Consider the following 12,211-nt stretch of genomic DNA (forward strand, 5'->3'; position numbering starts at 1 on the left):
TCAGAAGCTCTCACTTGGGGGAGGAATAATGTGGCTGGAGCGCAGGAAGCTGAGGGGCAGGAGAAGACGGAGATCAGAGGTCAGCAGGGGCAAAGCACGTGGGGTCCTGGGGCCATGCTAGGGACTTGGACTTTATCCCAAACGGGAAGCCCTTGGACAGTCTTTACAGAGAAATCATATGCTCGGATTTATCTTTTAAAAGATGACTCAGGCTGCCATATGGAGGATGGATTCTGTGAGATTCCATTCTGTGAGTCTCAGTTTTCTCATCTATATAATGGGTTCACAAGAAACCTTGTGAAAAGTATGGCCAAGGGGCTTCTGGCATACAGTTGACTGTTAGAAGGTGGAAGAACACAGACTGGGTTTTTTTGCACCTAATCACAAACCAGGAGAAGCCTGTCCTAAATCATCTACCCTGTTTCCCTGAAAATAAGACCTAGCTGGACAATCAGCTCTAATGTATCTTTTGGAGTAAATATTAATATAAGACCCAGTCTTATTTTACTATAATATAAGATCAGGTATAATATGATATGATATGATATGATATGATATGATATGATATGATATGATATAATATAATATAATATAATATAATATAATATAATATAATATAATATATATAATACAATATAATATAAATATAATATAATATAATATAATACCATATCTTATATTAATGTTTGCTCCAAAAGACACATTAGAGCTGATTGTCCGGCTAGGTCTCATGTTCAGGGAAACACAGTAGGAGCCACTCCCTTGCTCAAAACCCTTCAAAGATCCCACTGTCCTCAGGATGAAGGCCCCACTCTTCTTCCCTTTGGTCCCCAGGTCCTATTTGATCTGGTTTCTGCTGACTTCTCCAGCCCCATCCCTTCCCACCTCCCACTGGACTGCTACCCTCCTGCCAGCTGACCCACTCCTGGCATGTACCAAGGCCCTTGGCCTGGAACACAGGTCTCCTGTACACCGGCATTGCTATCGTTGCCGCTTCCTTCCTACAAACACGGGATGAGCATCTGCCCAGGGCTAGCCCTGTCCCCAACACCTAGAGGCTCCAAATGTGGCTGAAAGCATGTATGTGTGCATGTGCTCGTGTGTGTACGTGCCCAAGAAACAAGAATCCAAACAAATCCAGCCTGACCCTCTTCTGCTGGCTGGGCTGGCTCTTATCCCCTCCCTCACGCATCCAGGTCCTGAAGGAAAATTTATTGAGCAACCATTTGGTGCTATTCCAGGCCCCTAGGATACTGCAGTGACCAAAGATCCCTGGAGCTTCCTTCTTGCGTTGGAGACAGAAAACAAACAATAAGCACGGTAAGTCACTTACACAGTATGGTAGAAGGTTCTTACGAACTGTGGAAAGAAGCAAAAGGCAAGCAGGTGAGATGAAGTAGAATGCTGGGATTGGAAGGTATATAAAACAGGGTGGCCAAGGGCGATCTCATTAAGAAAGTGACAGTTGAGCAGAGACTAGAAGGAGGTGAAGGAGTGTGCCAGGCAGGTATGCGGGGAAGAAACGGCCGGTGCAAAGGCCCTGTGGTGGGAGTGTGCTGGTGGAGATTGGTCGGGTGGGCAGAACAAGCAAGGAGGGGAGGAGAAGCCAGAGAGGCAGCAGGGGATGGAGAGTACCCGACAGATGGCACTGAGATTACCCCTCCCCAGTGAGAGGAAGCCAGCACTTTTTCCGAGGCCTTATCTGATGTTGTGGTTGGACGAGCCAGCGAGGGCAGGGGTGAGGGCTGCATAGCTCGGCGTATCTGAGGAACCTCAGCAGGGCCTCCGAGCAGCTGACATCCGCTAGGCCTGTGGCTTCTTCCTGTGGCTTCTGCATCTCAGGTTGCCCCATGGCTATTTTTGCTCCTGTTTGGGGTTCTATGCAAGGCTCCTCTGTGCACGGTACTGGGGGCAACTGGGCCCGGCCCTCTTTGGGTTTGCTCTGCTCAGAGCAAAGAGGAAGGGCCATTTATATGTCCCAAGTGTCTTTGGGGACAGATACTGTCCAACAAGTGGGAAAGAAGAGGGAATGGGTTATAGGTGTCATCTTGTCACACTCATGGCCCTCTAAGCTCAGAGAGGTCAGGTGGCTTCTCTAAGGTCACACAGCCACATCAAACCACAGGCTGAGGAGTCTAATGCAGTCTGTCTAGGTCAGAAGGCACTTACTTTTCAAGGAGTTCTTTGCACTTACTGCCTAAATTAATGTTTCCCAAGCAAACATCCTGTGGTATCAGGCCTTCCAGAAGGCGGAAAGATAAAGGTGCATCATACATGGGTCTGGTCCCCTGAGGACATCACAGCACTGAGGGAGAGGACTTGGCAGGGTGGGCACAGGGAAGAGGCCCTGGCCCAGACTGCGGGACTGGGACAAGGGGGCAATCAGAGAAGTCTTCTGGGAGGCAGTGATGCCACAACTCTGTAAGAATAAACAAGAGTTCAAGAGTTAGAGAGCGTGTTAGGGTCTGTGTACATAAAATCAAGAAGCATGAGAGCTTGGTCAGTGGGGAAGGGGGCTTGCAGAAGCAGCAGGGCAGTGTTTCTGCCTGGGAGGGAGAAAACAAAAGCTAGCCTGCTGACTTGCAGAAACTGAGATCAGACAGGTGCCCCAGCCCTCCAGGTAGGCACACTAAGAGCATGAGCACAGATCCAGCAGGCTACGTGGGACCATCCAGTAAAAGGATTTAAGCAGGGGAATGGTTCCCAGAGATCCCCTTGGCTGCTGTGAGGAGAGCAGACTCTAAGGGAGACGGTGCAGGCAAGGAGACCTGGGTGGAGCACCAGTCACCCAGGTGACAAGAAACAGTGAAGTGGGGAGACAATGGTTGTGCCCTGAAGGTGGAGCCAGTGGGGAGTGAGACAGAGAAGGGAGACAGGATGACTTCAGCCAAGGAGAGGACAGTCGGACAGTCACGGAGTTTACCAAGATGGCATGATGGCTGAGGGTATGTCTGCGGGCAGGGGGTGGGAATCAAGACAAGGACCATCTACAGCCACGTCTCTTTCAGATGAACTCTCTGGGGCAAGGATGTGCAAATGAAAGCGGCCTTTCTATACGACTCCCTTATTCTTTTCTTTTTTTTCCAATTACAGTTGACATTCAATGTTATATCAATTTCAGGATGACTCCCCCTTTCATAAGGGGCTGCTGCTCCTACGGCCTCCATTGTTCTGCACGGCAAATAAGATTCAGAGAAGGTGAGTACGTTGCCTGCCAATCCAGGCCCACCTGATTCCTACACCCGTGCTCATCTCAACAGACACCCAGCAACAGGAGACCCCATGCCCTCCCTGGGACATGGCCCCAGGGTCTGGGAGAAGCTGGAATCCACTCCCCATCTATGACACGTCAGGCCTTCATTTGCGATTGTCCACACACGGGAACATTTGCCAGGTGGGACAGAGCTTGGGGACTCCTGGGCAGCCCTCCGGGCCCTCCGAAGCCATCGGAGCTGTGCCTGAGCCCCCTCCTGGGGAAACCCTGCCTCCCTGCCTCTGCCCCCAATTTCATTAATTACTCGTATGTGAATGCATGAGGCAGTAGAAGGAAGACAGTTGTCACAGGTGCCACCAACCGCGGAAAGGAAATTAATTTCAACATGAAGCTCCCCCTCCTTTGGCGGTGCCACCCACAGCCCTGATTTCAAACATGGAGTAGAACAGTCGGGGTTGGCGGGACCAGCCTGAATTACTTTTCTGAGGGAATGAATGAGAGACCAAAAGAAGGTGAAGAACTTGCCGAAGACCACAAAGCAGCTCCATAGCAGGAAACACACATATGACCCTGCTTCCCACTCCCTGGACACCCTCATCCTTTCCATAGGTATTCAGTGGGTGCCAGAAAGGGTGCCCCAATCAAAGGCTCCCAAGGACAGCATTTTTATTTACTAAGCACCAACAATGTGCTTTTTTTTTTATATGTCTTGTCTCATTTAATCCGCCATTCTGTAGGCAAGGAAACTCCAGGACAGAGAGGTAAGGTGACCTGCGAAGGTCACACAGCAAAGAAGGAACAGAGCCTGGGCTCAAAGCCAAGTCTAAAACCTGGGTTCAGCTTCTGTTCTCCAGGTTCAGGGGGTGTGGTGATCCTCTGGCCACGCCCTCCTTTCCAAGACCACCTCCCTTGCAAGGCCTTTCTCCCTGGCCAGCCCAGAGCTCTCAGCAAACACCGGTTTATTTTTGCGCTGTTCTCCCATGACCCCGCCAACCCAACGCTGGTGACTAGTGTTCAATAAGCTGTTCAGAAAACGTTAAAAAGTCAGTTCTGTTTCAAGACCAGTAAGTCCCTCTTAATCCCTCTCCCAGCCAAGAGCCCATGGAAGTGACTGGGGACACAGAGAAACTCACATCAGCCAGGGCTGTGAAGCTGATTGTGGCCCTGCAGTCAAGCTCCCAAAGGAAAGAACCAGAACACAGGGCCTCTGGCTATAAGCACGGGAGGAAGGCTCCCCCAGACCTACACACACATGCACAGAAACACACACACACACACACACACACAGACACACACACACAGAGTCATGGAGTCCTCTCGAGCAGAGCGGGATGTTCTGGGTCATTTGTTCATTTGTTCATTCACTCAACATTTATGAAGGTCCTACTACTAGGCAAAGTGGTAGGTTGTGTGTGTATGCATGTGTGTACGTACATACATGCACACACACACACACATCACAACACAGGGAAGTAGGCAGCAGTGTCCCCATTTCATGGACGAGGAGAGGGAGACGTACAAGGCTCAAGAAGCTTACCCTCGTCACATTGTATTTGGGGCAGAACTGAGATTTGAAACCAGCACCTAACCCATACCCTGGTACAAGGTAGGCACCAAGTAGCTATGTCCTCTGGCTGGCTGGCTGGCTCCTGAGCCTTTCCCAGCAGACTGGGGACTGGGGCCTCTTGCTGTTAGGAGACAGGGGAGATCCCGCAGAGGGCACAGGAGCTTCTGTTTTTTTCGTCTCTCTTTGTTCCCCTGGGATATTCCAAGCGAGGAAAAGCAGGCCTGAGGGCATGGCTTCCATGTCTGGGACACATGTGCACGAAACCAGATTTTCCGCCAGGACTGTGCTGACTCAGAGCCCCAGAAGAGGTCAGGCTCCTGCACAGCTGGGTGCAGCCCTGTCAACGTCGACAAGCCCCACCCCCAACTCAGCCAGCTCCCATCACAAAGACAATATCCCTGGGGACACCTGAAAAATGTCATTAATATTGGGTTCTTGCATTCAAAACCTGCCACCTAGTCTGTGGGGGTGTGTTTGCCCTTAAATCTGTGACAATGTCCTTCTTCATTTTGTGTTGCCCTTTCTTCTACAAAAATGGCAACTGGAGATCTCCATTGGTTATTTTTCAATATCCTTAGTGGACAAAAGAAAAAGGTGGCACTCTCCAAATTTGAGGAGGAATTTTTATTGATCCTACAAACTCCAAAATCCAATGTTCCTGGTGCCGTCCCCAGCTACTTCTCACCCCTCCTGCCTCAAAGGACCCTTTACAGTCTTGACCCCAGGTATCTTCTGAGCTCCTACCATGCCATGGGCTACCCCTATCACTGCTTCTGGGTGGGCCAGACATCCCACCCACACTTGGCCAGGCCTACTGCAGGGTATGCTGGATGTATATATGGATAGGTGGAGGGATGGAGGGATGATGGATGGGTGGATGATGGATGGATGGATGGATGGATGGATGGATGGATGGATGGATGGATGAATGGATGGATGGATGGGTGGATGATGGATGGATGGATGGATGGATGGATGGATGGATGATGGATGAATGGATGGATGGATGGATGGATGGGTGGATGGATGAATGGATGGATGGATGGGTGGATGATGGATGGATGGATGAATGGATGGATGGATGGATGATGGATGAATGGATGGATGGATGGATGGATGGGTGGATGATGGATGGATGGATGGATGGATGGATGGGTGGATGATGGATGGATGGATGGATGGATGGATGGATGGATGATGGATGAATGGATGGATGGATGGGTGGATGATGGATGGATGGATGATGAATGAATGGATGGATGGATGGGTGGATGATGGATGAATGGATGGATGGATGGGTGGATGATGGATGGATGGATGGATGGATGAATGAATGAATAACTGAAAGTTCCTGGGCACCTATGATGCTCTGGCCACCAAGACCCCGCTCTCCAGAGTCCAATGCCAGCCACTCCCAGAATTCCTTTTCAGGAAGGAGCTGCCAACTACAGGCCTCCTGGACCTTCCAAAGCATCTTCATTCTACACTGTGACAAGCACCAGTCCAGATCCCTGCCTGCCCTCACCTAGGCATCATCTATCTTCACCCCGCAGTGACGGCCTGACCACCTCCACCAGCAGGCGCTCGCTGCTTACCTTCTGCTGAAACACACCTGCAATGCACCAGCGTTGTGCAAGTAGAAGGAGCCCAAGTCTCATTCCACAGAAGCCCAGGCAGTGAGAGAACCCGCCTGCGACAGCCTCTATGCGATTCTGCTGCATAATCAGCAGAGAAAGAGAAAAAAATGCCAGAAATAGCAAGCTTTATAAGCCTCTTGACAACTCTTGGTCCTCTATTGGCTGGAGGCCCAGCACTCCCACCCCACCCCCATCCCATTCCTGTAAGGTGAAATGGAAAAATGAGTTATTTAACCTCTTTTATCAAAATCCATCTTTTACCCCAATTTGGGCCCATGTGTTCGGAGCTCCTGATGGTGGTCTCCATGCCAGGTCTTAGGAATCAGAAGGAGAGGCAGCCTATATATACAGCCCTGCTCAGCATCACTGGTGGCTTAAGAGCCTTCCCACTCATGCACCTGCCTTGGGAGTGGTTGTTGACCTGGAAGGGTTTCTGGAAGGTAATTTGGCAGCACCTGTCAACGTGTAAAACTTGCGTGCCTTTTCATTCAGCAATTAGACTTTTGAGCACCCTTCCTGCAGAAATACCTGTACCTGTGTACACGATGTATGCCCGCGGATGTTGTTTGTTACAGAGAAGAATTAGAGGCAAGCTAAGTGGGTGAAATGGGTAGAAACACATCTATTCTATAGAATATGATGGAATGAGGAAGGTCTTTCGCGGCTGACTTGGAACGGGTTGGGAGAAAGTCAAGGGCACGATCCCATTTTTATAAAAACAATAACTGTGTTTGGATAGGCACTGTACAAGGTGCCAAACTGTTAACAGTGGTTCCCCCGGGAGTAGGAGAAGGAGGTATTTTCAGTTGCTGTTTTTCTCTTTGTCTTGTTTCATTTTTTTAAAAAATTTCCACAAGTATGTATTACATTTGTAATTTAAAACACAAACATAAAAGCCTCCCCTGGTTCCTTCCCACTCCTCTGAAGTCAGTCAGCCAAGGGCCAAGGTCACTCACCACAAGGCTGGGGGCTGGGTCAGGCTTGGGCCAATGCTGGCACTGTGGACCCCCCGCAGTGTCCTTAGCTCTCACACACGGGCAGTTAAACTAGGGCTCCGTGGAGAAGGCAGACTTTGGAACAAGACAGAACTGGGTTCAGGTCCTAGCTCTGCCTGCTGGAATGGTTAAGTTTCCCGAACTTCCGTTTCTTCATCTGTAAAATGGGGATGATAGTACCTACTAAGTGCTATGTACTCTGGGCACTGTTGGACCAGTTTGAATCTTTTGGACATTTCAGAAACACCAGAGTCTGTTGAGGAAGCGTCACAGAGCTGAGCGCATCCAGGACCGAGAGTTCTGGGGAATTGTCCCATTACTGGGCACTTGTAACAATAGTAAACAACGTGTCAGAGAGAAGGGCCTGTTAAACAGCAAATGCCATGGGGTAAAGGAGGTTGATGCCTGCATGACTGTATGAGGGAGAAGTGGGGGGATTAGAAAAGGCTCCAGAAAGGAGGAAGTCTTCTTCCATGCCTCTGTACTTTTCTCATGCTGTTCCCTCTGCCTGGAATGCACTTTCCTAGACTTTCACACAACTGACTTCTTCTCATCCTTTGTGTCCTGCTCAAAGATCTCCTTCCTTCTCAAAGAGAGCATCTTTGAGCTCGCCCACACCTAAATTATTTTCTTCATGGCACACTTCTCCCGCTGATGGCTTCTGGTTGTTCTGATGGTTTTTATAAAGGTGTTTATTGTCCATCTTCCTAACTAGGCTATGAGCTCCTGGCAGAGACCATCTGCCTTGTTCATCTTTGGGTCCCAGCTCATAGCACAGGGCCTAACACACAGTAGGTGCTCAATGACTAGGAAGTACATACAATCCATAGATCCAAGGCCAAGATCCAAGCACAGGGAGCTTGTCTGAAGGAAAGGGAGATGCGGATTTCGTACTGTGATAGAAAGATGGATGAAAACTTCAGACATACTGAAGATTTGGAAACACACACACAAAGCTGGAAGGGTGCTAGAAGAAACCATCCATGCATACTCACATAAGTTTAAGATGGGAAAAGACTTTCTAGGCCCAAATTTGTATGGACAAGGGCATTTATTTCTTCTTATAAGTAACATTACTTCTAAGAAAATGGAAATGACAATAAAACCCATTGGTAGGGATTAGTTAAATAAAACACAGCTCTCTGTGCAATGGAATACTATGCAGCCATGAAAAGTGATCAGCATTTACTGATATAGAAAGAAGCCCATATTGTTTGTTGAATGTTAAACTTGCTAATTGGAAACCCTGATAAGTAAAAGGTATAACTGATTGTCACAGAGAAAGTGTGAGGGTAAAATTCCTTCAGCGATCATTTATTCATTCATTCCCTCAACAAGTATTTTCTCTTCCTTCTGTCTACTCCCTGCTCCACACAGGGTAGTTCCAGAAGCCAGGGCAATGTGTGAACAGGACACTGCCCCTGTGCTCAAGGACATCTCAGCTCACGCATGTAGGTGAGAAATTATGATGTAAGGGAGACAGTGCTCAGAGCTAAGGGTCCCAGGGCCATCAGCTGAGTGAGGCCTTCATGGAAAAGGTGTCATTCGAGCTGGGAGTTGAGGGAGGGGAAGCGTTTGGGGATACAGAGAAGGGAGTCTGTGGGAGCTGAGCCTGGGGACAGAAGATTCTGGACTCGATCCTGCCACATGTGTAGGAAGGAGGCACTCTGGGCTTGTGATCCTGTTGTCACAGGCAATGATAGAGCAGCTTCCAGACCATCACTCACTCACCCTGCAAGTGCCATCCCACGGGGCAGGCAGGGCTGGGCAGGTGCACCCACCTGGCAGGCTGGGTTACCGAGGCAGCATGGCAAACACCAGTGTGTGGGATTCTTTATTTTGCACTATTGGGGCCAAGTTACCCAGTGCCCCAGCTCCATGGACCCTTTGCTCAGTGCCTTCTGGGGAGAAGCCAGGGAGGGGCCACTGTACCTTGATGGAACTCAGCACTTTCCAGTTTTCATTTTCGGATTTTGAGGCAGCTCGATGGTTATGGTTCAAAACAAAGAGAGATGACTCAGCTTCCTGTGGAAGAGGTGCAGCCTTTTGGAAAAGATATTTCTGTTTTAATGCTTCTCTCTTCTCGGCCATAGAGACAGCTCATCCAGGCTGCCTGGTTTTCTTGATGTTTAACTGTGCCCAGAGGGAAGGGCAGGGACAGCAGCCAGGCTCTGGGGGAAGACTGCCTGAGCTGGAATCGGGGCCCAACTCCTTACTCGCTGAAAGGACCTGAACAAAGCGACACCCTCTCTGAGCCTGCATTTACTTAAGATTTCAATATTGCAACTCTTGGGATTTTGCATATGTATAATTCTACCTATCTTCAGATAAATGTTGTGAATAACTTACGTATCAAAACTAAAAAGGCAGAAAAAATGCCTAAAGAATAAAGTATGATTAAGAAAAGTGGGGTGGGGGGGAAGACTTCCCTGCAAGGTCTCCGCAAAGCCATTGCCTATGCAAAGGGTCTGGTCCGGTGCCTGGCACAAAGGAGGTAGACAAAAAAAATCACTGTTAATAACAACATTCACCTGAGCTGAGGTTCTGCTGTGCCTAGGTTATCTCATTCAATCTTCACACCTGCCCAGCCCAAGTGCCCATTTTACAGATGAGGAAATTGAGGCTCAAAGCAATTAGTGCACTTGAATTTCCATCTTCCCATTCTCGAGGGTCAGCACACACACCTGAGGCCAACTTACAACTGAAGCTGCATAAGCTTTTCCTTTCTGTCTGACTCTCTCTGCACCAGCAGCCAAGGGCACCAACCAGCCCCTCATGGTCTTTATGTGAAAAATGGGGACAATATTCTGAGGTTGCTGAAATATTCTAGTTAAGGCTTCCTGAAAATAATTCCACGAAGGGCTCAGAAACCTTCAACAATATCACATCATTCTTTCCTCTAGGGCAAGGAGGAGTCCATCAAAAGCTGAGTTTTTCACCTGCAACATCCCAAAGAGAGGCACAAAGCTGTTTGGAAAACCTCTCACAGGTCTAGAGAACACCCGAAAGCTGAGAAAGAGGTATGCGCTCATGAAAATAGAAAGATAAGGATTTTTTAAATGAGCCATCATTCAAATGGCCACCCTGCACCATGACGCTAACGAGGGTCTCTCAAACCTTTGTCTTGGAACTAACTGAAAAAAATCTGGGGCTTCATTATATGATTCTGTATATCCTCTATGTCTGGGAAAGTTTTTCATAATGAAAGGTTAAAAAGTCTGGTGCTAATAATGATGTAGGTGTTAGCAAATTACTTTCTTTCCCCATCTTGAAATATAAAATTCATCCTCGAGTGCATTAACTGAAAAACACTGCCAAAAGCATCTTCAATTAACATTGTCTTCTGTATTTTCCTCTCTCCTATCTTTTGAGTTAATTACCTCTATGTACATAAGACCAAGTGAAATGAATATGCGGTACTGAAAAAAATAAATAAGTAAGAAAAATAAAAAGCTGGTGCAGCTGAACACAAGAGAACTCAGCACAGTCAAAACCTGTTTCCAACCTCCCTTCCCTGCGTCACCCTGAAGCATATGCTGACAGAGCAACCTTAATAGTAACTGACTAATTTTAAACCCTGTGATTACCAGAGTTGATTTCCATGGAACCTTCCTTTCATAGCACCGAGACCCGCTCACGGGTGGTAATTGCCAAGTTCAATTTTAGCTCTGTCATACTCAACCATCACTGCTAACTAAGACGGCTGCTTTCTCGCCAGGTAAACTCGTAATGACATTGGCTTTGCTGCTTAATTTCACAATATTGTGATGCCCCCGTCAGCACCTGTAAATGCTGAGAAGCTACAAGCTTCTATTAAACAAATCTCGCCCAAGGGGAGTGACTGATCTGGCCCAAGGGAAGTGACTGCAGCCGCTTTGCACGGCTAAGGTGCCCTCCGGGATCCTCACGCCCACTGGGACAGCGGGCTTGCTTAATCCCAGGTGCCTTCTCCCCGAAAACGAAAACGCTGACCACTATAGGGCCACACTGCACACCTGTGGGTGCACTGAACCTTGCGTCCCTTCATCCTCTGTAATCACCTCCCACCCTTCTCCTGTCGCCACAGCACTCCCAGAATCCCAACTCATGTCTGACTGCACAAATGGTGCCCACACATGGGCCCTAACTTGTCCTCCAACCCCACTACTCGTTTGTGGGTTTGTGGGTCTTACGCACAATGCCACGTGCCACCCTCATTTTGTCAAAGTGCCCCATTGGCCTTGCATCTGTCCTATTATTAAGCAGCCTCCACCCCCCACACATAACCCTCCCCCTGCCTGGGTTCTGACAGCAGAACTGTATTGTGGGCACACCCAGGTATGTTTGGGCTGACTTTGTGCTGACGTCAGCTTTTACCCTGAAACTGACAGGAACTAGCTCTGATGAGGCAGAGGGGTGAGAACTATGCCCTCCGGCGCCCACTACACACCAGGCATGCAACAGGTACTTTACACCCCACATCTTCCCTGTGATCAGCCAGAGAGCCAAGAAAGCAAGGTCTCGTCCCCCTTTTTACATTTGGAGAAACTGAGATCTGACAACTTCCATGAAACTGGTGAAAGAAATTTCTTTTAGCTCCAAATGCCAGTTAAAGCTGTGCTTCCTGTGAGAAGCTGCCAAGCCTCTTCCCCCTGAACGAAGAGATCATGGAGTAAGTCTATTTCCCTTTTCGCTTTTCTGCCCGGAAGCCCAGAGCCAGATTTGCAGGTCAATTTCAAAAACTGTAGAGCCCAGGGTTAACATATCTGTTCTCATTTTCCACCTAGAATGTGTTCTATTTTATATTTGCCCTGACTGT

The 12,211-nt window shown here is 48.5% G+C and overlaps 1 protein-coding gene across 8 annotated transcripts in view; it reads right to left on the reverse strand.

The window, feature by feature from the left end:
* TOX2 (TOX high mobility group box family member 2) overlaps nt 1–12,211 on the reverse strand; it is a gene marked incomplete at its 5' end in the record, with an annotated part of 124,434 nt that overhangs the window by 94,476 nt on the left and 17,747 nt on the right. For 2 of the 8 annotated variants that reach the window (XM_081033809.1, XM_081033815.1), the window contains one exon: nt 6,377–6,502. The exons of 4 other annotated variants lie outside the window; for them this stretch is intronic. In XM_081033809.1, coding sequence (XP_080889935.1) covers nt 6,377–6,502 — 126 coding nt within the window. Of the gene's footprint in view, nt 1–6,376; nt 6,503–6,653; nt 6,676–12,211 lie in introns of those variants that run through there. 2 more of the 8 variants (XM_081033811.1, XM_081033814.1) reach the window with 2 other exon arrangements.

The sequence above is a fragment of the Rhinolophus hipposideros genome (assembly GCF_964194185.1).
Source record: "Rhinolophus hipposideros genome assembly, chromosome: 22".
Taxonomy (NCBI): domain Eukaryota; kingdom Metazoa; phylum Chordata; class Mammalia; order Chiroptera; family Rhinolophidae; genus Rhinolophus; species Rhinolophus hipposideros.